The 26781-nt window shown below is 39.6% G+C and overlaps 2 protein-coding genes across 3 annotated transcripts in view; one reads left to right on the top strand and one right to left on the bottom strand.

Moving 5' to 3' along the window:
• Positions 1-9217, top strand: part of rasgrp4 (RAS guanyl releasing protein 4) — a 33940-nt gene extending 24723 nt beyond the window's left edge. Inside the window, exons 9-17 of the mRNA XM_038288512.1 lie at positions 1843-2118; positions 2199-2279; positions 2503-2607; positions 2719-2828; positions 2908-3058; positions 3135-3171; positions 4177-4308; positions 4398-4600; positions 8656-9217. Of these exons, the coding sequence (XP_038144440.1) occupies positions 1843-2118; positions 2199-2279; positions 2503-2607; positions 2719-2828; positions 2908-3058; positions 3135-3171; positions 4177-4308; positions 4398-4600; positions 8656-8766 (1206 nt within the window). The 3' untranslated portion in view covers positions 8767-9217. The remainder of the gene's footprint in view (positions 1-1842; positions 2119-2198; positions 2280-2502; positions 2608-2718; positions 2829-2907; positions 3059-3134; positions 3172-4176; positions 4309-4397; positions 4601-8655) is intronic.
• A 225-nt stretch (positions 9218-9442) lies between these two features.
• Positions 9443-26322, bottom strand: hnrnpul1 (heterogeneous nuclear ribonucleoprotein U-like 1). 2 transcript variants are annotated; one of them, XM_038288510.1, is made up of 16 exons: positions 26186-26322; positions 25433-25681; positions 24850-25092; positions 24508-24697; positions 24350-24423; positions 23779-23918; positions 23337-23436; positions 22827-22939; positions 22397-22663; positions 19516-19638; positions 19296-19424; positions 15300-15468; positions 14285-14548; positions 13126-13274; positions 12820-13035; positions 9443-10276 (listed from the first exon to the last, which is right to left on the bottom strand). In XM_038288510.1, the coding sequence occupies exons 2-16, from the start codon at positions 25641-25643 to the stop codon at positions 10160-10162; spliced, it is 2505 nt and encodes an 834-aa protein (XP_038144438.1). In that variant the 5' UTR covers positions 25644-25681; positions 26186-26322; the 3' UTR covers positions 9443-10159. The 2 variants fall into 2 exon arrangements, with proteins under 2 accessions (XP_038144438.1, XP_038144439.1); XM_038288511.1 differs by having other exon boundaries at positions 25433-25677; positions 26186-26269.
• Between the last annotated feature and the right edge of the window lie 459 nt (positions 26323-26781).

The following is a 26781-nucleotide window of genomic DNA, read 5'->3' as shown; positions in this document are numbered from 1 at the left end:
CATATACCCAATACCACTGCAATCCCCATCTATTGCCACTGGCAACAAGATCATAAGCCTTCTGCAAAACAGACCAGATAACCCCCTTCACCAACATTCTGAGCAGAAAGAGTTGCACCTGCTTGTTGTTTGTTTACATTTTGCTTCCAATAAGCCAGACTTTCTTGTATATGGGGGAAAAAATTAGTTAATAAGCAAAGTATGAAAGAATCTTGACATTTAGAGAGTCAAGGTTACTATCATCTAGACAGCTTTAACAGATGTGTATGTCCAGAAGACATCAGCAATGACAGTGCTGTAGCTATGTTTTTTTTGGGGGGGGAACAGTTATCTTACAGTTGAAATGTTTATGCATTTTAGCTGTGACTTTTATCCAAAATGACCTTTAAAATTGGGACAAAACAGCTAATATAAAAGTTTTAAATAGAGCGTTTTAGCAGGAAGGTTACAATTTAGGAACTGTCAGGGGTTGCTGAGTATATAAAAATAGAGTACATGCAGAGGGCAGTGGAGGGGGCAGGCAAGTACGGATAGGAGAGGATCTCTTAAAGGATTGTTGAGGATTTTTGTGATTTTTTAAAAGCCCTCTCCACTTTAAAAAAAAAAAGATACGCATGCAAGAGCATGCACAGTCCCATTTCTCCAGGTGCATGCTCTGTTTAAAAGTTTCTGTTCTCATAGCTCATACAAGCTGACTTTGCCCGAACATCCGCCCTAATCCCTAAATCCCTTAATCACCATATAGCGCGGGACAATAAAGCGGACTTTATTGCAAACTCAGTTAACTGACTGTTTGGACAGATGATCACTGCTTTTTGCTCCGTTGGTCACATAACTCCTTCTCCACTGCGCCGTGCCTGTGCCATCTTTGTTATTAGTCGCCACTGTTGGGTAGCGACAGTCTATGGCGACAGCGGGCCACTGTGACAGCAAATCCCATAATGCTTTGCGAGGAGAGCTCTCCACTTAAAAATATCGGCTGCTTCTGAGGCCTTTCTTTTTTTCTCAGACACTTTGTAGACACATTTTCCTTATACAACCCTTGGCCATTTTCAAAGAACCTCGGTGAGAAAGGTGAGATTCAATGACTGTCTGAAAACGTAGGTCACCACAGATAAACGCCTTGATGCCAAGAATCGATTATTAATTTAAAAAAATGAATAAATAAAATTGCATGAATGGTTGGCGAACATCAGCCAAAAACAAGTGTAATACAACTTCCAGTCCTGTAGATGTCGCTGCAAATGTGTTGACGCACGCTGCCTTGTGTCACAAGCATTTCCGGCTGCGGGATACTGTGCCGAGTCATTCAAAAACAAAACATGGAGGAGAAAATATTGCAATGCATCGCAATAATTCAAGTATCGTGATGCATCGTGATAGAATCGCATCGTGGCCTGTGAATCGTGATTCGCATCGAATCGTGACTTCTTTGGCAATACCCACCCCTAACGAGCACGTGGGACGGCCTTACCTAAAGAGATCACCAGAATGATTGGCAATTAGAAGGACCACTTATTTAGATGATCCACCCGGAAATAAAAGTTTGTCTTCCATACCTTTAAGAGCTGGGTCTTCAAGAGTTTAGAAGATAGATAAGAGTCCCCGTTGTGGCAGCCCTCAGTAGGTCATTGTACCATCATGGAATGACACATGTAAACAGCCAGGAGTTTCTTGAGCATGGTGTAGCAATTGCTAGCCAGCAGTCTCTTGACAAATGATGTGACAGACTCTTGACATAAGAGAGGTCTACTTAAAGGTCTTTTAAAGTCAATATCAATGCCATCTTCACTTTAGCATCATATGGTTTATCATAAGCTCTTTCTCTCTTGAATCCGTCAGGTACTGAGTGAATTCACAGAACTACTCTCCTCGGGAAGCAATTACAGCAACTACCGGCGGGTCTACAATGAATGCAAGGGCTTTAAGGTGCCCATCCTGGGTGTGCACCTTAAGGACCTCATCTCCCTAAATGAAGCGCTTCCAGACTACATAGATGAGGAGAAGATAAACCTGAGCAAACTGCAGCACCTGTACAGTAACATCACCGACCTGCTGGACATTCACAACTGTAAGCCGCCGTTTGAGGCCAACAAAGACCTTCTGCACCTGCTCACGGTATGAGAAGAGAAAAAAAGAGATGCTAGGTATTTCCAGAACATCTCAATTTATGTTTTTTTTTTTTTTTACATTTTTAGCTGTCTTTAGATCTGTACTACACCGAGGACGAGATATATGAACTGTCGTATCACAAGGAACCCAAAAACCCCAAGATTCAGGTACGGAGATATGAAGTGAGCCTATGTAACCTGCTTTCACAAGACAAATGGACATTTTTTGAGCATTCTGTGGGTGTAACATCTAGAAACCAAAAGAACAGGCTCTGTGCAGAAATAGTTCAAAGTCAGCCACATCAAAGTGCTGTACGTTAGGGAAGTGTGTTATGTGGTGGGTGTGCTCTTTTTTCTTGTTTCTCATAGTCCTTGGTGTGTCGGTCCACAGCCTGTAGCTCCAGTTAAACCGCCGGTCGTGGCAGAGTGGGGATCCGGGGTCACACCTAGGCTTGACTCTGACACTATATCCAAACACGTCAAACAGATGGTTGATGTGAGTACAGGTCCTCACTGCAGACTCTTGCTTTTCACTTCCTTATATTCTGATACTTCTGAAGTGGAACTGTCAAAGCTGAAGATCTCTTTCTTCCACTGCCCCCTGCAGTCCATAATGAAAAACTACGACCTGAAGCAGGATGGCTACATTTCCCTGGAGGATTTTGAGAAAATAGCAGCCAACTTTCCATTCACCTTCTGCACTCAAGAAACTGACAGGTGAGGCTGTGTTTCCACATCCACGAACGACTCTGCAAGCATTTAGTTAATTTGGTAAATTCTTTGTGTTCTTTCGCAGAGAGGGACAAATCAGCCGAGAAGAAATCACATCCTACTTCATGAGAGGAATGTCTGTCTGCGCCAAGCTGGGCTACAACTTCAATGACATGCATAACTTCCATGAGACCACGTATAAACGGCCGACGTTCTGTGACGCATGTGGAGGCTTTGTGAGTATCAGCAGGTTGTTGCATTACTGGTTTGAACCAGTGCTCAGCGTGAAACCTCTTTTCTGTTCTTTTAAAGATGTGGGGGGTCATCAAACAGGGCTACCACTGTAAAGGTAAGACCAGGATGAATATAAAATATGCACAACTAATTTTCTTTTCATATTTTAAGAACAAGTGGAATATAGAGAAAGAAGAGACAGTGCTGCAAGAGTAACAGCAAGCTGTTCAGAATTTTACTCACTTGTTTCTCTCCTGATTTCCCTACTGGAAATGAAAAGTCAAATTTAAATAGTTGTAGCTGTGTCCAATATTCAACAATTTAAAACATTCTTATAAATGCTATTAATTTGACAGCTTATATTTGGTGATGAGTTCCAAGTCTTTCAGGTTTACAGTTCTCCTTATCATCAACCTAACCTCAAATCAGGACGCTTTCTCTCCGTCTGTCTTTATAAACTACTCACATGCCTCTGACATCCAAAAGGCCCCACAGCATGATGCTTCCATTACTCTGCTTTATACTTGGTACAGTGGGGTGTGGTTTGGTGGAGCAATGGTTAACTCACACGACCCATGTATGGAGGCCTTAGTCCTCGATGTGGGACACCTGGGTTCAAATCTGGCCTGTGGTCCTTTCCCACACATCTCTCCTCTTCTCTCATACCCCTTTTCCTGTCGGCCTAATGCCCTTATAAAAAATGAGCCACTAGTGCCGTAAAAACAAAAAAAACAAAAAACTTGGTACAGTGGTCCTAAATAAGGTCAATCTTTGTCTCAACCTAAAACGTCAGATTGTCAGATGTGTGTTGAATTAAGTTGAACTGTAGTCAAGGTGTTGACCTTGTGCCACAGGCGTATTTCTTAGATGTTAAGTTTTAGTTTTTTTAAGTACCTGGAGCATCACCCTAAGGCTCCTATTGTTCATGTTTTCTTTTTTTTTTTTTCCTGGGTTCATCCTGAACATTTTGAGCAAATGAATTTCAGATTGATTTACATCAAAGTCATACTTAGGGTATAATACGTCGATAAAGTCAAGTTTTGTGTTAAAAAATTAAACCTTCAAAAAAATTCTGTGGTTTTGTTTAATTTTGAGCATTTTGTGCCTCTCTTGCTCTCAGACTGTGGGATAAACTGTCACCGACACTGCAGGGAACAGGTGAAAAGGGGTTGCCAGAAGAAACACAAAAACACAACCGGGTCGTGTCCGTGCACCCCTGCCCCCGACTCCAGAACCAAGGGAAACAGCTGGAGTGTGTATTTTGTCCTCTGGATATACAGACCACAAAACTCAAACACAGAGCTCTGTCTTAACTATCTAATTATTGATTCTATCTTCCAGGTTCAGAGGAAGAGGCCTTTGTTTTCCCCCAAAGCAATGAGATTGAACAAAATAGGGGAACATCAGACTGGACAGACAACACAGGGGATTCCACACTGTCGGACCGCTCCACTCAGACCGATCCTGGCGTTTGGACGCCTGAACGAAGGGACAGGAGGGGAAACCACCTCAACTGTGTCGGACATGCATCTCCAGACAGAAGGGTGAGAAACAATGTGAGCGTTTGCAAAATTGAATACAGTGAAATAAAGACTCCATTTCTGTAAGATGGTAAAGGTGGCTTTTGAATTACTGTTGTACTACTTTGCAACTTATTTAAAAGCTGAACAGAAAAGTTTCCCTGTGATTACAGTCTTAGTGCCCCTAGAGGCGAAAGGGTCAAATCAATACCATAGCATCAATGTTTATCACTATAATATTCAAAACAGGGCTGCTCAGTGGCACAGTGGCTAGCACTGCTGCCTTGCAGCAAGAAGGTTGCAGGTTTGATTCTCGGCCTGCATGGAATTTGCATGTTCTCCCTGAGCATGGATGTGCTCAGGGAGTGTTCTCTGTTCTCTCCTAACAGTCTAAAAACATGACTGTTAGGTTAATTCTTCCGCATTCTTCTCTATATTCTCCTTAGGTGTGAGTGTGTGTGTGAATGGTTGTTTGTCCTGTTGTGACCTGTCCAGGGTGTACCCTGCCTCTCGCCCATAAACAGCTGGAGATAGGCACCACCACCCCTCATGATCCTAGCAGAGATAAAGTGTGTCAGAAGATGGATGGATGGAATATTCAAAACATTTCCGGTTCTAATTTCTAGGTCTTTTTCAAATGATTTTTGGTCTATTTCAGAACTACAGACATCTTCCAATCGGTCACCAGTCCATCACACGAGAACAAAGAGAGGGACAAGACAAACAATGATAAAACACACGTTTGTTCTGCTATATGTAGTGAGGATCACGCGTTGACTCGCATTGATTTTCAGTCATTTTCAACCGTTTCCATATATAGCCCTAAAACTGAACCATTACCAATGCATAGCTCACCCTAACCCTGACCCAGTCAACACCTTAGCCGTACACCTAACCATTAGCAGAATACCTTATGAGGACTAGCAAAATGCCCTCACTTTACAACAACTGGTCCTTGTTGTGATGGTGAAATTGGAAAAATAATCCTCATTCTTGTTTCTATACAAATGCACACACACACCTTTGATCAGTTACTGGATTGAAAGTACAAACATTTCCAATAAGTGGATAGTTGATTATACATAGAACAAATAGCAGAATAGATGCTTCTAGAATTTGAATTCAACTTTAATATTGAAACTCTGCATTTAATCCATCCCCTTGGGGAGCAGTGGGCTGATATTGTGCGGCTCCTGGAGAGCAGTGTGGGGTTCAGGGTCTTGCTCAGAGACCCAGAGTGGCATTTCTTGAAAGTAGGGCTTGAACTCTGAACCTCTGGGACCCAAGAGCAATGCCCTAACCACCAGGCCACCACCCCTTCATACAGACCACCACTACCCATCCTTCTAAGAAGGAAGTCAGTGGAATTAGAGTTTATTAAAACGTTCAATAAAAACAAAGAGCATTTTAGGACAGTTTCAAGTGAGAGAAAAAAATAACTGAAAAACTTAAGACAGCCATCCAGCTTCCTTAAGACTGGACGTCCCAGTAGATTCATCAAAAATATCAGGATGAGCAATGCTAAGATAATTGATTAAAAAACCAAGAGCTCCTTCTCAGATTGCCCAACACTCATCAATGATTGATAGTTTGGAAGGATTAAAGGAGAAAGCCAAACTTTCCAGAAAACATTTCTTAAAGACTTCTTAGACCAACTCTTTTGGACGAACAAACAAATAGACGATTGCTCATGATGCACAGTGTCATGTTGGGAGAAAAGCAAACATACCTGCTCAAAAACCACAAAACCAACATCTAGCCTTTCTAGTGCCATGATGACGATCTGGACTTTTTTGCAGCCACACCGCAAGAGCACATTGCAGTAATTTGGTCGACTACTAATGTCTGGGACAAAGTTTGTTGGACTAAAGTAGAGATCTATGACCTATAAAGGTCACCGGCTTGTTTGGAGAAAACCAAACAGTATATCAGCACAAACACATAATAGTGTCAACTATGGATGTGGAAGTGTTGATGACTGTTTTGCAAACACAATTAATTGGGCCAACTATGAACTCCTCTGTATACCAAAGAACTGTGGTGTCAATGGTGAGACCATCTGTTCTACAGCTGAGGCCTGGTTAAAACTGGGTCATCTACAAGGAAATTATTATACTCCACAACTGAATGGCTGAATAAAGGCAAAAACTAAATCAATAATTTTTGCAAAGGTCCAATAAAAGCCAAAACCGAATTCTGATAGAAATACTGCATTAAGAGAGCTAAGCACCCGTTTATATACCTCAAAATGTAACATGGAATTCAATACCATGCGTACGTTTCTGGATGATTATAACTCAGCAAGAATTTATTAAGCATGCATGGAAAGCCTTAACGCTGATATTCACCCCATAGAGATAAAAACAGCTTTTACATCACTTAGAGGTTGCAAATCACCCAGTCCCAGTTGCCTACTGAACTCTATAAAAGATTCAATGATATTTTGAAACAGATTCTTCAAAGACTATAAAAAGGCCAGTTTGATGGCCCCCTTCCACCAACCCTATCCGAGGCAACAATCATTTATTAAGGGAATAATGGACTAAACGTAGGTTTATATCGCTCAGTATCTTTAATAAATCTCAATTGCAAATATATGCCAAAACATTTTCAAATAGGTTAAATTCTTTAATAAATACTGTAATAATGACCAAACCGGCTTCATACCAAAGAGAAACGCATCATTTAATCTACATCGTCGTTTTGATATTTTATACATCGATTGGAGAAGACAATGACTTAAAAAGGAAAGACCTTCAGCCATATAGAGTGAGTGCATTTGTTAGAAAGTACTGAGACTTTGATTGATAAACTTCTACTGAAGCAAAGCCAGACACTGTTTTATACAATTCAAATTCATTTATAGACTCTATTACTCAAAGAAAAATATCAATAGTCTTTTTTCCAAATATCCCATCTATATGTGATAAATGTAAGTCCTTTGATACAACAGTCTTTCATGCATTTCTCTCCTGCCCCAACGGTTTAACTTAGTGGTCTATATATTTCAAATTTTCAGTATTTCATTGTCACCAAAACTTTTGTTAATTATCCTTGGAACATCACACATATATTAAAAAATGAGTCCTTCACAGTAAATATTTATTTATTTATTCCCTCCAAGCTTTGATGTCGTGGCCTACAGTCCCCAATTCTAAAATATGGCTGAGTGAATTATCCAATACTTCCCAAAATGGGGGGAAAAAAATAAATAAAATGAGCCTTTTATCATTAATAGAGATTTGAAAATGACAATATTTAAAAGCAAATTAGAAATTAAAAGTTAACAATAAAGAGGTGTTTATTAGGAAGTTTAGGTAAAAGCTGACCCCCCTTGTTCATAGGTAAGTATTGGTAGCCCTTCCTATGACTCAGTAGCCATGAAGTAGCCCTCCACCTTAAAATGGTTGGCGACCCCAGCTGTAGATGCTCAATAAAAATGTTCTGACAAAAGAGAGCTATGCAGAAGCAAATAAGGTTTGGTAACTTTAAAAAGGAGAGTATGGCACCACTCTTCAAAAATAATCAGATTGTACTTAAATATTTTGTTAAAAGACAGCCTTTTCTATAAGGTAAAACAAAACAAAAAATGGCTGCTTGCCTGCATACAGTAGAATACCTATTAATGTAATTTGAATCAAAGGGTAATTCTGAATCTAATCAAAAACAGCAAATATGCCCACATTTTTTACTTAATGAGCAAAAACACTGGTTCCTTATGCACTTTTGTTTTAGCTGTTAACATTTGAGTTTTTGGAAACAAATGTTTCTGTATATTGCAGATAAAAATGAAACTTTAGTTTTGAGTTGTGTAAAATGTCTGTTTTTCATTTCAATTATGTATTTGGCAGATAGCCAGATTTCACACCCCTTGTTTATTAATAATTGAACTTTATTGATCTCATATTGGAGAAATTTACCTCTGAATTTAATCAATCCCCTTGAGGAGCAGTGGACTGTATTATTACGGTAGTGTTCTTCAGTATTTTTTTTGTGTGTGTTGCTGGATTTTAGTTTCGTATTTTACAGGAATAAAAATAAAATAACTAAAACATCTACTTATTCGTTTTACATTTCAGTCCAAGACGCTGCCACACCGAAGCAGAGGTTGCTCCATGCCGGTTTCCTTCCTGCAGGACAAACTGGAGGAGCTGCATCTGCACAAAGACAAAAGCCGAGAGCCGGACTGAGGCTCCCTCTTCCTGCTCAGACAGCGCGGCCATGTTTGGGCTGAAGCTGCGTCTCAGTGACATTGAACTTATCAGACTTTTGGCTGTGGAACAGCAGCAACTGTAAATGGACTTGATAACTGTGTCATTCTTCATGTACCAGTCCTGTTAGTTTTAGGCATCGACTGTCCTGCGTAATTTATGAAAACCATGTTTTATTTCAAGCACGGGTGCCTTGGATTTCTGGTGCTAAGATTCTTATGGAGTTTCTGAAAGCCTATAGACACCTTCACACACACTAGGCAGTAAAAAATATGTTCAGTTTAACTCCGGCAGCTATATGACAATTAGGAACTAGGTAAGCAAACATGTGCCTTCATGTGGATCTGGATGAAAACTTTAACCAGCCTAGGCTTTTGTTGCATTAACTGATCTGTGGCCTAAAAATAAAAAGTAGTTTGTTTTCAAGCAACATGCAAACATAATCTTGGATCATCTGACATGAAAATATTTACGGTTCAGCAGGACTGCACTGAAACAATACACATGGTCTAATTATTTTCAGATTCCATATTTTGTCCTTTGATTTCATTTTTTTCTCCAAAAGAAAAATAGAGGAATACAACAGGTATAAATCAAGTGTCGAGTTTCATTTTACTTCACAAATGAATGGAAAAGACATCTTCCACACATCCAGTGGCATTTACAACTGTGTTTATTGTATAAAGACACAACAGCTGGCATAACTGGTCAAAAATCTGATTCTTTTAAGGTAGAAAAAAAAATGGCTTGAACTACAAGACTCGATGAATATAAAGGGGATGGAAATTAAAAAAAAGGCAAATACAACTACACAAGCGGCAAAGGATTACTCAATCAAAGGTCAGATTAAATACTACAGTACCAACACCTATAAAAATGCTCCATAATGTTCGGTTTCTATTGCGGTAAATAAAAGATGCTCACTCAGCAACTGAAAAATAAAAAGCAAGACAGAGGGCTGGGTAATAAAGGTAAGAAGCATGCATTTTGTTCTCTGTTAAGCTTAGTCAGAATTTCTCTTCCTGTCGTCTTTTCTTTCTGTAGCCTATAATTATACAGTCACCTCTTCAAACTGAGGGAAACGTGGAGGTCAGACATCCACATCTGATGCATAATCATTAACATTCATTACATGTTCAGAATAGCTATCATCTACCACCTCACGTTCAATGCTTAAAGACTCGGTTCAGTAAAAATAAACAGACGAGCTGTATAATGTGTGTAAGAAACAGAGGCTAGTGTGTTAAAACAGACAGGATCCATAATTGGTGACTTAAAGAGAAACTGTACAAAAACAGAAAATGAATTCATTGCAGAGGTCAGAGGTGTTGGGGAGGAGACTGGCAGAATCAGGAGCAGATGCAGGAGGAGGCTACTGGGAACCAGAAGAGGAGCCTTGGCTGCCCTGTCCAGGGTAGCCACCATATTGGCTGTAATACTGGTTCCACTGGTTCTGGTTTTGGTAGTACTGCTGCCACTGCTGAGCATACTGGAAGAAACGAAAAAAAGAAAGCGGTTATAGTTTTACAGAAGGATAGTTATGGCTAAAAGCTCTAACCAACAGCAGCACTCAGACAGACGGGCTAGAACCAGCAACCCACTGTTAAAAGGACAAAGCCTCCCCTCCTGAGCCACCATCAGCCCTGCACAGCTCTCACAGGGCCTCCATGTTTACAGCTACAGAAATAACACTGCCTGCATTACTTTCGTATAAATATAAGATAAACAATACTGGATTTACCCTTTTAATCCATATTTCCTCTCTGATTGCTATATTAAATGAAAAATATCAATATTGGTTCAATGTAACCTTTTACCAGGCTATCAGAGGTATAGGAACAGCAAATCAGCAATGACCACAAAGATCAACCTGTCATCTTTAAGCAGCAGTCTGAAGCATGACCTTCTATATATGCTTCAATATATAGAAATAAATATATCTATAGAGCAAGTCTTTATGTCATTTTATTGTTGAAGGCTAAAATAGTAAAACGCCATGAATCACAGCAAAAGGGATTTAATGACACCGGACATCATTTAAATATCCTGAGATGCATAAAGCGCCACCTATTGGCACCTAGGAGTCAGTGGTAACTGCTAACATTTTATTCAATGGTGGAGCAGCTACTGAGCTCTACATTACCTTCTGTATCAAGCTAATTATAAATGACCGTATTTTCACGACTATAAGGCGCATTTAAACTTCTTTTTTTCCCCTCAAAATGTGCGGCGCGCCCTATATATGTTGTTACTGCGGACTTTTTAGACCACCTCATTGAGGAGATGATGAAAGAGTGGCTGAGGGAGGTGAATGTAAGGAGACCAGGTGTTTTTTTTCCACTCATCACCATCGCTGTTAATCTGTGACTCCATGCGTGCCCATCTCACAGCTGATGTGAAAAACATGGTGAAACAAATTAACGCTGTGCTCGCTGTTATTCAACCGCTCGACATCGGTGTGAACCGGACGCAACATGTGCAGCAGAAGCAGCTAGTTTATATGCAAAGTCAATGGTTGACGCGCGTATAGGCGCAGCAAAAGGTCCCGCAGCGCGTTTTGAGCAGCAGGAGCAGCGCGTCGGGAGCGTTTAAGCATCTGACGTGCTTGACGCGCCGCCAACGCGCTGCTGCTGCTTGAGATGGAAAAATTGAAGTTTTGCTGCTGGACGCACCGCATCAACCAATCAGAGAAGCTGATCTGGGAGCTGACAGCGAGACAGGCACAGCGCTGATAAAACACATATACACAGCGATGTGTGGGAGCGATGGATGACCGACAGAGAGCACAGTTTCATGAAAAGTGGAAGGCAGCGCCGGGCAAGTTACGCCACCGTTTGCGGATGGATTGTAGATGCTTGGACTAACGTGTCTGCTGGCATTGTTGTTTGAGCTTTCGCAAAATAATCTAAACTGCAGGCACCAGGATAATAAAAACGAACATATTCTGTCGGCAGGTTTCAGGATTTTAAGTTAATTTATGCGTCAAAACTGTTTCAGAGGAGTGATCACAGCCCTGTGTCATCAGCTATGTCTCTCTCACGGCCAGCTCCCAGGTTTGAATAATACTTGGTAATAAATACACCTTGCAGCTATATTTGCTGTGATCAGTGGGAATAAAGTAGTTTTAATATGTTTTTAAGTGAGAAAGTCCACCTGAAAATTTAATAATTGCAGTCAGTTCATCCAGATTATCATCCTGCCTTCTTGGTATTTCTGTCGGAGCTGCTCAGACCCCCAGATACCAGCAGTGCGCCGACAGTAGGAATCCCATGAAAACAGCAGCCTCTGGCCAGGTCGCCTCCTCGCGCTTCACCGCGGCGGCTGGCAGGTGTTTTTCATCTAAATAATCTAAACTGCAGGCACCAGGATAATAAAAGCGAACATATTCTGTCGGCAGGTTTCAGGATTTTAAGTTAATTTATGCGTCAATAAACTGTTTCAGAGGAGTGATCACAGCGCTCTGTCATCAGCGATGTGTCTGTCTCACAGCCAGCTTCCAGGTTTGACTAATACTTTGTAATAAATACATGAATAAAGCACAATCATACTCAGTTTTGCTCACGCTCTATTTTTAAATACGCAGTAGAGGTATTTAAGCGTAGTAGAGGACATGTACCGGTGTATAAAAAATGCACCCTATAGTCCGGTGCGCCTTATGTGTGTCTTAAATACAGAAATGGGACACATAACTGAGACTGCGCCTTTTAGTAGGGTGCGCCTTATGGTCGTGAAAATACAATAAACACTGTTTTATAATGAGAAAGCTGGATTATGTTGTAACTGATGATTGTTAAAGAGGCTAAATTGGTAAGAATATAGTCTGTAAAGGCAAAACTAAGAAGGAACAACTAAATTGCTTCAACAAGCTGAACTTTAAAGCGAGAAACATTGCATTGCAGGGGTTAAATAAATATCCAACTTCTCTGGTTTGAGTCTTCAGTTGGATTTAGTCTACAGGTATTTTCTGCCAGCAGGACCTCATCCTGAGCCGCCATGCAGCTGTGGTTTGTTATTTATCACCAGATTAATTACCTGCTGATATTGCTGGTTGTAGCTCTGCGTTTGCTGCGCTGGTGGTTGCTGCGCGGGCGGCTGCTGGTGGTGGTTGTACGTCTGTGCAGGTGCAGGTGCAGGTGCAGGTGTCTGGCTGTAGCTCTGGCTGTATCCTGGGTACTGACTGTAGCTGCTGTAGTAGTTCTGGTTGTAGTTGCCCTGGTTGTACCCCTGATTGTAGCTCTGATTGTAGCCCTGGTCAATAAAGGAATCCAAAGCTTCAAACATCTCTGAACCCTTTTAAGAGTAAATTAAAACCTTAAAGACGGATGGAAGATCAGCTACCTGGCTGTATCCGCCCTTGTTGTAGGAAGCTGGGCGATTGTAGCTTCCTCCTGACGGCTGGCTGCGGCTGTAGCTGCTGCGCGAATCTGAGCCTCCGTCACGGTAGTTGTTACCCCACCGGTTCTGGTTGTAGCTGCCACGATTGTAACCTGCAACACACAAAAGAAAGGAAATTACAGAGAGAAAAAAACACCATTCCTTTGGTAAAGAAAAAACGAATTTCCTCAACTCCAAATGCAAAATGACAAAAAGTCCCAGTATTTTCTTCAAGCAGACTGTTTAAATCTTTTTGTGGTAATGCCAAACAATAAAACTAAACTAGCAAGCTGGGTAAATAAGAAAGGTCTTTTTAAATTATTATGAAACATGTGTCTGAAATAAGCTTTAAATCGTTGCTTTTTGTTCAAAAGCAATTTGTATTCGGACAAAATATTTTTTTGTCAGCAGGATTTCTTAAGATATATCACATCAACAGATCCAGAGATACAGTAAAGAACTAATTATTTAAAAAAAAATCTTTATAAATACCAGTTTTATAGATTTTATAGGTCCAAAATACATAAAATACTGATTATGATGCTCATTTTGATATGAAGGGACTCTGCACCAATAGGAACAGTTGAAGCATGCGAGACTGAGTTCAGCCAATAGCAGGTCCCAGCAGCTTTATGATATAGAGGAGAAATAGCTTCTTCGTTACATTTCTCAGATAAAAAATTAAATTCAATGAAGACATCATATCATTGGTAAAGCTTTTTGCTGCTTCAGAAAGCAAAGAGGCTCAGAAGGAACGCAGAGGTTACTGCCTTTTTCCTGAACAGGTAGAAGAGCAACAACAGGTATCCAGTTGGCAAACGGTACAGAATGAGAGCCTTCAAATGTTTTTTTTTAACCATCCAACTGTAGAAATGTTACTTAAGGTTATGCTGTGAAAAAAAGAAACCCATTTAACCATGCTGACATTTAAATCAATAAGGCACAATGAAAACTTCCTGATGTCGAGCCGTTAACTCAGTCGTCTGCTGTAGTAAAACTGACATGTGTCCATTAGACTCAAGCGCGTTTGTGAAGGAAGGTGTTAAATCGGCTTCCTAGAGCCAACAGCTGCAGAACAAAGGCTAAGATTTAGTAAGACCACATACTGAACATGGACACTAACCTCCTCTGTATCCACTGCCTCCATCTCCACTACGGTTCTGGTAGCCACCACGGAACCCGTCCCGGTTGTCATAGCGCTGGTAGCTGCCACTGCCGCGGCCACGGAACCCACCCTGCCTGTTATCAAAGCGCTTGTCGGGAGGTGGGCCGGCCTTGCGGCCCTCCTCGTTGTACTGCTTCAACAGCTTTTCAGCCTCTTCACGCTGCAGCTCCACAAACGCCACATCCTCTAGGAAATCGCAGGGCTCAGGGAGGGTGAAGTTGGCTGAAGGAGCGCCCAGAGACGACCATTGCAGTAGGAGACCACCCATCAGAGCAGAGACGGATGGAGAGGTGGAAACAGGGGGAGAGAGAGGGGAAGGGGATGTGTAGTGGAGACCAGAGCAGCCACACCACCGGAAGACAAAAATGAGACATAATTAGTACTAGGCAAGGGAAATATAAATTAGAGAAATGAAGAGAAGATAATGAAAGCAGATGGCAGGAAAAAGGAATCAAACATCACCTCCAGGAGGACGAGGAGGAAACATTTGTTTTGACAGAGAGGAAGGGGACATCAGAAGAGATGGGGGAGGGAACAAAATGAACGACTAAAAAGTTGTGAAGAGGAAACAGCACTGCAAACCAAGCACAGCTCCTGGAAAGGTTGGATAATAACCATCTTTACTCAAAAACATGACTACTTCTTAGCACCAAGGAAATCTCCTTTTCATGGTCGCCAAAAATGCCAGATTTTCTCCTATGTGACCAGAACAGGGCAGAAGTCTCAGTTTGCAGTGTGCCAAGAATCAGAATGAAAAGTGTCAGAAAAAGGGCAAAAATAGGAATCAAATTTATGTGAACTGTTTCAAACAAAAACAAAAAAATAATTCCAGGTCTGATATCTGGCCAAAGGCTATGGTGGGTAGGGGGCAGGGGACATCTTCCAAGTTTGATTTTAGAGACAACACAGAAAAAAAAAAAAAAGTAGATCTTTTTACATTTTTTTTAATCATTTGCTTCCACAGCATTCCTACCTTTCATTTCTAACACAGCATGATCGGGCACATCCTTCCCCTGCTCATTGGTTTGCTTTAATGTTCGTTCTTTAAAATCCTCGTCCGTGGGACAAATTACAATAGCCTTGCGTTGAAAACCTTCAAAAGGACGCATTTTTCGTCTCCTTGCTGATCCATATACATTTGTCTAGCAATGGTGACAAGAAAGAAGTAGAAGCTTGTTTGTTATTGTTTACTTGTAATGGCTTTCCACTGGAAGGAAGCTGGAACCCTGCAATAATCAAGTGAGAGAGGTTTGGCTTCGGAGTCGATCTACTGGGTTTTTTTTTCAGCCCTCTCATCACTCCACAGACTCACCTTGAAGCTGAAGCATCCCAGGGCCCAGTGACTCTTAACCCATGTTAGTTATCAGAGGGGACCCTACACTAAACTATACCGTCTGCTTTACTTGTTAAGAAGAGCAGGATGCGCAGCTTTCCTATCAGTGAATGACAGAAGATTTTCAAATTGAGCTGGTGAGCGACTTTCATCATACAAAGACGATCCGTCATTGTAAAGCATAGTTAATGTGCTTATTGTTGACTGTTCAGGCAGTTAAGAGTAAAAATCTGTGCAAACATCCAGTCTCACTGAACTGCGAGCCTGAAGGATTCCAGAATCTAAAAACTTTATGCAAAACTGCTGGAAATATTTAATCGACCCCGAAGCAGCTTATTTAAGTTTTAAATGAAATGTAGGTCACAAAACATTGAAAAACAAATTAAAAAACACTTTTTAAAGTGAAGCATTACAAGACGCAGTGATTAAAATGCTGCTTTGTCCGCTGCGGAACATTTCAAACAAAGAAGGGTTGTTAAATAAAAAAGAAAAAACACCCAGAAAACTCTGAATAAACCCTTAATTACACAAATAAGACTTTACTTTCACTTAAAGAGCTTTCCTGTTTCCTGGCTTCATGAAAACCACAACTGTTCGGCATATTACAAGAACTAAACATCCAGGGTACTTGATCTTACAAATCCCAACTTTAAAGCACCTTTTGACATTTGGAATAGAAATTTTAATTGAAACTATGACAATATCGGTCTTAAAACGAATAAAAAAAAAAAATAAAAAATAAAAAAAGACTCTCTCCCAATTGTTCAACTAATTAAGTAATCGATTAATCGTTAAATGTATAGATACTCTATAATATACCTTTAGCTGACAGGGTGACCCACTTAGAGCAGTCATATTGTAAACAAAATACATTAAATTTTGCATTTCAGATTAAAACTATTTTTCACGACTGTCAATATGCTCTATCCAGAACTCCTCGGGTGGAAAGGTTTTAGTTTCACCTGGTTTAATATAATAAAATATCTTCAAGGAAGCTTTGGCTATCCATTTCTTCAATTCATAAAAAAATAAATCGACAGATTAAGTGCTTTGCAATTGTATGCGTGTCATTAACTACACAAAGCTGCTAAGCATAATACACTTCTTATCTAGGTCTGGCGGGTCTAAATGTTACAGCTGTTGTTCATGTCCAAGTATGGGGTGGTCCTAAATCTCAAAAAAAGCATTACAGACGTGTTTAGACATGAGAAAAAAAATAAATGTGTGTTACTGTGTCGTTTTAAACCAGTCGATCGGACCAAAACGCTTTAGGATCAGAGATAAAAAAAAAAAAACTTTAGCATCATTAGCAGGAAAAATTACCACTTTCTCTCAGCCCCCATTTATTCTGGCAAAGTACACTAGATCCTGCCAACAAACGGATTTAAACAGGGGGTAGGGACTTCTTAATGGTTCTTTTGTCAAAAAAACGCTTAAAACAAATTATATACAAAGCCTAGATCATACCTCCCATGTCACACTGACTGCAGTATGTATAGAGAGGCTCCGACTACGCAGGGCGAGCAGATCCTGATCTGTGCAGATTTTTCTTCACTTCTGTCTCAATTGCCGACTAAGCAAAACAATTACCCACACTTGACTTATGAAAAAAAAAAGTGTGGCTACAAAGCAGTGTTCATGCATTTGTGCAGCAGTTCTTAAACCAGAACACAGAATTTTTATAGGCCTATATTACAATATAATGAGAACATCTGAAGAAAAGCAAACTGAAATTTGGTGAATTTTCCCCCCAAAGCTGATGTGTTTTACTTTGTAACCATATCTCTCTTCCTGTCAGAACTATGAAATTGTTGCTGAATTGCTGCGTAGTCTGACTAGAATAGATCTATGGCCTATCTCTCTCTGAGTTCCAGAAAATCGTATTCATAGCAATTGACTTTCAATGATCACTAAACGCAACGACCTTGTCCATCCTGATGTTCTGTCACATCATACGGATAATCGGATTTGGTGTATTCAGGGCTAAATAGTTTCTAACACGTTTAATATTGTAACAACATTATAAATCCAACCATGCGGTCTGCAGAGACCTCATAAAAATGAGAACTAGTAGTCATGTGTCTGGATTTTCTTTATAATACTGAAAAGAAAACAGCAGCATATGTTAAAAGACTCAGACTAAATGTTGATATAATCCGTGTGTATACATATAATGTTGGTGATCACAGTAGATGTAAAGCTTATAGGAGTGCAAATTGGCGATAAAATAAACATTACAATACATATATCACAGTACAATTTATCCCAATACACTAACAACGACGACGATATTTTGCGATATTTTTAATCATAACATAGCTCTAATACAGCTTGGAAAACTTAAAGACATCTCGCTGTTACAGAACAGCTGAAAAATAAGCTCTTAGGTGGTACGCAGATAGTGGCTGGAGGTTATATAAAAAGTAACACAAAAGCGTGGATGTTGCACATTTAAGACAATTTAGCCACATTGTGAATCCAATATCGTCGATTTAACTTTTGCGATATTCAAGGATTTGCCATTTGTTATTACACCCCTAATAGATTTACTTTTTAGCATCCTTTTCAACAACTATCAGATGAAGCCCGTCTTAAACCTCTATCCTGCATTCCTACAGCTTTATTCATAATCTATGTTATCTATGTTTTCTTATAGTTATCGTACATGTAGCAAGAACGAGAAAAAAACTGCTTGATCATTATCTAGAACACAATGTTTAAACAGACCATCTAAAAGAGTGTGCCTGAAAATGTCATGCAGATAAAAGCAAGTTTACTTTCTTGGATCTAAAGAAATATAAAAAAAACTAAAGTAAATTACTTTTAAAAAAGTACAACGGTGTTAAAATTGGACTTAACTGTTTCATGTAAATAAATATTCTTAATCAAAGAATCTGCAATTCAATTTCTCATGAATATATGGGGGGAGCCGATTTAAAACGCCTGACTATTTTAATGGGTCCCTCTCATTAGTTTCACTTACCTTTTTCTTTTAACGAGCTCTAGTCCCATCCAGACGAGGACAAACATTTATAACTTACCCTCAAATACTCACAGTTTCCATAGAAAAGCCACAGAGTCACTAGACCCACTTACCTTTTAACATTCAATGAGCACAAGGATCTGAAAATCTAAGTGATGTTAGTCACTACTTACCTTCAGGGTCAAATTATTAAAATAATTTTTAAAAATACACTCATAAGCTCCATCTTTCTCACTTAAAACTAGCTTTTAAAAAAGCTTTCAACTCTGGCTTATTAAATTAGCAACAGAAGGTGTTTTTCTTACTCACCAGTCAGAGCTTACTTGTTTCTGAACATCTTTACAAAGTCATGGTTTACTTGTACATTTCTCACAAGACAAACAATACTGTAATATGACATGGAATAAATAGCAAAGTGCAAAAATACTGAAGTAGCAAAAACATGACATTATTCTGTCGCTTATGAAAGCCATTAATCATTTTCTGTTACATGACAAGCAAGTGACAACAGGGTGATCAATGCTTCTTCTACTCTATAATACACAGAGACCCCCTGAAAGATAAATAAATAATCCATTAGAGAAAGTGATCATCAGGGCACATTGACTCACTGTGGTGAGTATTAGAACCGAGTATAGGAAGAGGAGCAGTACCTGATCCAGGATGTAGTTCCGTCTCTTGCGGGCGGCGATCTCAATCAGCCTGTTCAGACACTGGGTGGCTTGTTGGATGAGGACATCCCAGCGCCCGGCGTAGTTTCTCTGACGACGGAGACCCATCACCTGCACGGCAAACAGACAGGATTTAAAACCAGAACATTCGTGTGAGGGTCCATGATTTTTTCCGAGAGTTAGGACAGTCGTCAAAAGAGACCTTCATTTTGTCCATGATGGCGTTCGTGCCAAGGATGTTGTACTTCTTGTCTGGATTTTCTTCAGCGTGTTTAATGGCCCACGTGGTTTTTCCACAGGCAGGAAGACCAACCATCACCAAAATCTGAAACAAGAAAAACACAGATGCATTTCTGTTAAGCATCATCAGTTACAAGATACTTATTTCGAAGGCTGAGACTTGTAACGTGATGCATTAGCGTGATGTCTCAAGTATTCATAACTTATGTATAACGCAGCATGAGGCAATACTCATCACGCAGCATCGGTTAAAGCTGCTCCCTTCAGGCGCATAGCTGCTCATGAGGGGAGCAACGATGATACTACTGCCCCCGGGGGGGAAAAAATAAATTTAAAAAAAAGAAAAAGGTGTCACAGCAGATTCAGAATAATTTCTGGATCCATCACACCTGCTCTCTCACCCTATGAAGGGGATGCAGTCTGGAGAAGTTACTCATAGGTAACGATAAACTGGGCGCCATGGGTTATGAGTAACTCACACTTAACGTAATTCAAAAATCAGATAACTTATCTGTAATTTATGGCCCACATATGACATGCGTCAGGAAATTTTGAGCATGCCGTATTTCAGCACACTTCAGCATGCTCATAAGCAGTGGTGTCAAAAGTACACACATTTGTTACTTAAGTAGAAGTATAGATACTGCAGTTTAAAAACACTCTGGTAAAAGTTGAAGAAGGGCTGGGCGATAATTCAATAACGATATATATCGATCGATAGACGTGTGGCGCAATAGAAAAAAAAGAGAGTCGATAAAAGTTCGATAAAGAAACGCATTTTCCTTCCTTCTCATTGTAGCCTAGCATGTAGGTTTATGCTAGTCACTACTTCCTCCCAAACAATCACAATCGCGGACCCAGGCACGCCGTCACAAAGCGCCGCCCTCTCAAACCACAACACAGAGCACATGCAGATGTCGCAGCAAGGGGAGGCTTTATTTATTTGTTATATTTATTTTGGTCACTTTTCTGGTCACTTTAGTTTATTCTTTGTCAGTATTTAATAACATAACTCAGGTCTCTTAAGTTATTTTTCTTTAAAACAATTCTGTTATGGTTAAAAAAGTTGGTTAAATAAAGATTTAATTCGAAGTCTGTGTTTGTGTTCTTTATTAAAATTAAATCATTTAGCAATATCAAAATGTCCAGCTGCACATAAAATATGGTTTCAAATCTTTTCAATAATTATCGATATCGATCAATATGCATTTTTTTTTATCAATAAGCTTTTTTTCTATATCGCCCAGCCCTAAGTTGAAGTATCAACTTGACCTCTTTACTCAAGTAAAAGTGAAAAAGTATGTGCTCCAGAAACTACTTAAAGTATTAAAGTAACCTTTAAGAAAAAGGCCAGATGCCGCTATATGAACTGAAAGCTCAATTTTTCGACTATTTCTAAAAATTCTTTGAGATAGGGCCAAGGATGAGGGAGGTCTTGTTGGTCTCTGTCTCCATCTCCCGATACGCTCTCGCCTGTGTCCGACCTTTCAGACATTTAGACATGTTTTTCTGAATCAGACATTGTAGCATGGCATAGACAATTCACGTTTACAGTTTGAAGAACACCTGCTTGCTTCTGATGATTTCCTTTAACTAACCAATGAGTGTTTGCGTTATATGACTCATCCAGTTACACTAGTTTTCACTAGATGTGGATGGCACCAATGATCTGCATTGGATGGCGCACATGACGTGAAATATATATTTAGAAACATTAAACCACGGGTAACTAATAATAAATGAGTGGGGTTCGGATAAAGAAAATCAACCAGTGAATATCAGGAGACATTTTTAATTATCTGTTACTTTAAACAGAATTTAACACTCAAATAAAATGACGTATTTATGCATTCATGTTACATTGAATTAAAAAAAAACAGATGAGAAAGTAAAAATAGAAATGGCCAAATATTGCATCCTGTTCTATCTGAGAGGAGTTTACACTTGTATGACTGTATTCCTGTATATCCATCACTAGTTAAAAGACAAGATTCAGCAAATGCAAATTCTGCCTGTAAAATAATGACAGGGCAATTGTCGCTGTACGATCCGAGGCCTCATTTGGAGCTTTTAAACAGGCTTTTGAAAAACTTTGATAATTTGCTGCTGTGATATTATAGATTCAGTATTATAAGAAAGCCCACACTGTTTCTGAATAAATACATTATTGTATGAGTTACGTTCCGTTTTTGTCTCTTTCCTTGTAAGTATGAAATGTCCCATGCTCCTAAATGCACCATAGCTGTCTGACGCTCGCGAATGCATCACACTGGTCTGTGTAGATGCGCGTTTGATTTTCAGCTGAAGACAAAGCTTTGCAGTTTCAAAACCCATGTCGTCTAATCGCTGTTTATTGTTGTGTGTGAATAACAAGAGACTACAACAAATACATCAGCTTTACCTCGGACAAACTCTTTGGATTTAATGTTGTTCATAACATCGCAGTCCACTAATCCGTGACCTGTGCTTTAAACCGAAGCCAAGAGCAACAAGTAACGTTTGTTTTAAAAATGTAAGGAATAGAAAGTAAAGATAATTGTGTGAAAATGTAATGAGTAGAAGTCAAAAGTAGGAGGAAAAATAAGTAATGGAGTAAAGTATAGATACCTAAAAAGTGTACTTAAGTACAGTAACGAAGTATTTGTACTTCGTTACTTGACACCTGTGCTCATAAGTTATGCAAAACATACCCATAACTAATCAAACGTATGCCAGCATTTTTGCCAGATTTTCTGTATATCAGACAAACATTGGTCTAAATCTTAGGGCTTAACCCCATCACTTCTCTAAAACACTTTATCAGACATGAATATTTAACAAACTCCAGGGTAACGATCTCTTACCTCGCATTCCGATTTGTTGGCAGGCCCTTTTGTGCCTCTGATTTTCTCCTCCATAGGAAGATCATGGAGGAAGGTGTATCCCTCTAGTGGGGGGAAGTAGGGCTCCCGCTTCTGCCCAAAGTTGAATTCAACAGCGCAGTTCTTCACCAGCACATGGGGGAAAAGAGCGCGTCCTGCCAGCGCCTCCTTGGTTGTCCGGAAAGCTACGCCGAGATTCACTCCGTTCTTGGAGAAGCCCATCTCTACTTCATTACTGGTTTCAAAGTCCTACAAGTTATGGTATTCAATAACAATCAGCTATTTCACAAATAATTTTTTTTTAACAATAAACTACAACAAAAATCAGTAATTCAGCTTTTATTACTCCTTATGAAGAATAAAGCAGAAGTATAAAAATAACTTTAAGGTGTGACTTTAACATTTGACTTACTATGTAGCAGCCGATGACATCATTTTCACCAAACTTCTCGCCAAAATCTGCAAACTTGCAGTCACTGGATTTTTTCCCTGTCCCTCCATATCCAAAGGAGAAGGGCTCCTCACCTACGAGAGAGGAAAAATAAACAATGACTGAATCATCATTAAGGAGAAACCCCGCCTTCCATCACACCCGTTCTCTTGCCACGCTCAGGCTGACAGTAAACAGCTAACCCACTGCCTAGCTAATGTTCGCTACCAATGTTGTCGCTAGTCCTCTTTTTCTCACGAGTACAAATTTTCACAGCAATAACCATTGATGTGCTTCAATATATGCAATTATAATTTTATATTGTGCTTTGAGAAATGTTTGTAACCACTTACAATGTGCATAAACTTTCCGATATGTAGCCAGAATTAAATCTTTGCACAGATCATTCAAGTGTACCCAAACCTTGTGCGAAAATGCTAAACATCAGTAAAGTATCCAGCCATCATTTACGTTTACTGTCGCTATTCTCACCAAGCTGAGTGCTGCAGTTGTTGAGGGACCATCCAATCCTGACCACGTGGGGATCAGGCTCACTGCTGGGCAGGTGCTTTACAGGAATCTCTTCATTAATCTGAGAAAAACATAAATGCGTGTAAATAGATGGGAAAAACAAAGCATTTGATAAAGATATTTAAAAGCTTATAATGGTTAAAAATATTTGAGTCTTTAAGCACAGAAAATGTATTAGAAATACAAAAAAAACAGAAAGTCATTCCTGTTTAGTGTTGATGTACTATGCATGGCTGTAAACTCAAACTAAATTAATGTACTGGTGTGCAAAAATCAGTGTGAAATATCAATAAATCGGTTTTTAAAGGACTGAATGGCATCCTTTTATCAGGCCCCTCATTCATGCTTCAGACATCAATACGCAATATTTAAGGCAAACAGAAGCTGCTTTACTGTAACCTACCTTCATCTCGTAACAAACACGTCCCTGAGTCACACCATGAGTTGCTCGAGCTCCAGCCCACAGGTAAGCGAAACCTTCGATGGTCAATGGGTAACCACTGTAACGATCCCTGGACACTTTGAAGTGCAGATCGCAATTGTCTGGGGGGAAAAAAAACAAGAAGGAAATGTAATGCAAAGGTTTTTTTGGACATCATAAACTCATTCAATTAGATTATAAGGTCAGACCCAGTAGCTGTTAAACCTTCATTTGAAATTCTTTGAAAAAAGTTAACAGTTAATATTCATAAACTGCAATTTAAAACATAATTGAACAGACTTCTCTAAAGTAAACCTTGAGGAGACGGTTAAAAATTGTTTCAAATTTAGTTGTTTTTCTGTGAAAGGAGCATCATTTCTTACCAAAACAACCAAGTTAATGCTGCAAAGCTACAAAATACTGAAGGGAGGAAATGAAAATCTCCATCATGTGATCAACAGAAAAAAGTTCAGGTCTGTTTCAATAAAAAAAAAAATTATTAAAATGACACAAATCTTAAAACTGTTTTCTGTTTACAAGAAAAATAACCTACATGTATCAATTGTTACTATGGTGTCGTCTACATTTTCTTCTTCGTCTTCAGCCGGAGGTTGTGGTGTACGAGATCTGAAGAGAAGAGCCTCAGATTATGGGCCTTGAACATCACAGCATATTTATCTTTTTACTTTGGCTGAGCTTTGATTTGCTTACCTCTTCTCCTCACGGTGCTCATAGTAGCCATAGCTTCTGTTCTCCTCATGTGGTCTCTTTCGGCTATTCCCACCTTTGCTGTCTTCCACTTTGATTTCAGCCTGGCCCTGCTGTTCTGTCCCCTGAGCCTCTTGCTGTCTGTCTTCAACAGGCCCAGTCTCATCTTCTGTTTTAATTTCGGTTTTAATGTCTGAAAATTAATTTTAAAAACATTTATACAAGATCACTCAGGGTCTAAGAACCTTTTTTAATAATAATACAAATCAGAATCTTATTTGAATGAATTTTGGTTCTGGAGCAGCAGAATTAATGTAATGCAGTAATAAATAATCTAATAATAACCATTTGTGTTTCCCTCAAACGTCGCCTCTGGCTTGCTCTCCTCCTCAGACATCACGCTCGATCTTTGCACATCATCATGACCGGGGTCTGAAGTTTGTTGACTTTCGAACTGCTCGGTTTCTGCTCCAGTTTCCTCTTCCTCATAGTAGCTGCCAGAATCTCTTCCTTCATCTTCCTGTTGAGGGTTATCACCGCCATCATCCCCACCATCATCATCATCATCACCACCTCCGAGGTCTTGATCTACAAATAAACAAAACGACATTGCAATTTTGATCCCTCTACTGAAGAGTGATTTCCAAACTACAGTCTCATTCCAGAGCATGATCAAACAGGTGATTCTATGAATGAAATTAAAAACTTAGTGTATTATAATACTGATTTACATAACATATTAACCCAAACTGATGGCCTTTAGGTGAACCAGTACCAGTTAAGAGCCAATACAATGTGTCATACATAAAGTTTGAAGAATGTCAGTCATAAGACTATAATAAACAACCAAAAGGTTATCATTACTGCATCACATACAGAGGTTACAATTAATGTAAAGTATCCTTGACTTTAAAATGCAGCATATTACCTTGCTGTTCTTGAACATCCTCTTCCTCTTGGGTTTCATCGCCATATTCCTCCTGCCCAGTTTGCTCTGAGGTATCCGTCTCAGCTTCAGCCTCCAGAGCAGCTTTCAGCCTCTCCATCAGATCCGCCTTCAGGCCTTTCGTATCAAGGCCGCGGCGCTGGAGCTCCTCCTTCAACTCATTCACTTTCAGTTTTTTCACGTCTAAACTCATGCTTGGTCCGTGTGTTATCTGTAGGTTTAGTAGTCTTTCTTGAATAGCAGAGCAAGAAACAAAGACACACCACGGTTAACCAAAGTTTCACACTACTGCTTCTGACTTTCAAACTGATCCGCTCTGCGCGGTTTCTCTGCTGAACGGGATACGTAACGGTGCTGCTACGCTAGCTAGCAGCGCTGCACCGACAACACACATTTGCACGACAAAAACAGCCTCCCTAAATACACAAGGACACGAATTGACAAAAGCTTTGTTAGTAAATGTGTACCTTCAAGTAAAATCTCTCGCATATATGTTTATATGGCAACTCCTCATTGCAAAGCGCCATTATACGACTGAGTACGGTAACCTTCTCAGCCTAGCATTAGCTCATTTGCCGCCAAGAGATGCAAAACAATTACCTTTTTCACTGATAATATAAACTTCCTGTGTGTCACTCTGCTTTTTCATACAAACAATGCAGTTACTGCGTCGTAAATATGATTTGCAATGCAGCTATGAAATGAAATATGATGAAAAATAAAGCTGAGGCCTACCTTGTTTGAAGAGAGCTGCGCGGGTAGTCCTCGTAAGAGCCTAAAAGAAACGCTAGCGCCCCCTAGCGTCACGGACTTCTTCTTCTTTCCTTTTATTTGCGAATTGCAAACAACTGACAGCTGCATACCGCCACCTACTGTACAAGAGTTCATAGCTTCACAGGTTCCACCTACTATACTTTATTATTTTCTTTTGCGAAAAATAAAAACCAAATCTTTATTAATTACCCTAATTTTCTCTATATATAAATCTGTCCCTAATATTCCTTTAATACTCCATTCTCTTTCCTCTGTTTCTGTTGCATATTTATAACAATTTAGACTCAGACAACTTTTATTGTCACGCAATTTCGTTTTGTACAGCTCTCAGAACATTTCCATCCCATAATGTGCAACAGTGCATCAAAACATGATGCACTGCATTTTCTTTTCTGAACCATCTGTGATCAGTTTAAAAAAAACTATAATACAATTGTCTAATATATAAGTTAGTTTTAACCCCAACTTTGTTATATTTCTACTCTCTAATGAGTGCATGTATTTCTAAGTCGACATTTGTTTCTGGAAACAACCATCGTGAAACCGAACCAATTGGG

The sequence above is a fragment of the Cyprinodon tularosa genome, unplaced genomic scaffold (assembly GCF_016077235.1).
Source record: "Cyprinodon tularosa strain WSP-4 unplaced genomic scaffold, ASM1607723v1 ctg257, whole genome shotgun sequence".
Classification (NCBI taxonomy): domain Eukaryota; kingdom Metazoa; phylum Chordata; class Actinopteri; order Cyprinodontiformes; family Cyprinodontidae; genus Cyprinodon; species Cyprinodon tularosa.
Note: the sequence above shows the minus strand (reverse complement) of the source record. Positions and strands in the feature narration are given on the sequence as shown.

Excerpts from the sequence above, each read along its gene's own strand:
- hnrnpul1 (XM_038288510.1), bottom strand. The coding sequence starts at position 25,643 with ATGAGTTTAGACGTGAAAAAACTGAAAGTGAATGAGTTGAAGGAGGAG. Across the intron at positions 24,424-24,507 it reads GAGCACCGTGAGGAGAAGAG|ATCTCGTACACCACAACCTC; the intron begins GTAAGCAAATCA and ends TCTTCTCTTCAG. Across the intron at positions 13,275-14,284 it reads AGGCAGTGGATACAGAGGAG|GTTACAATCGTGGCAGCTAC; the intron begins GTTAGTGTCCAT and ends TGTGTGTTGCAG.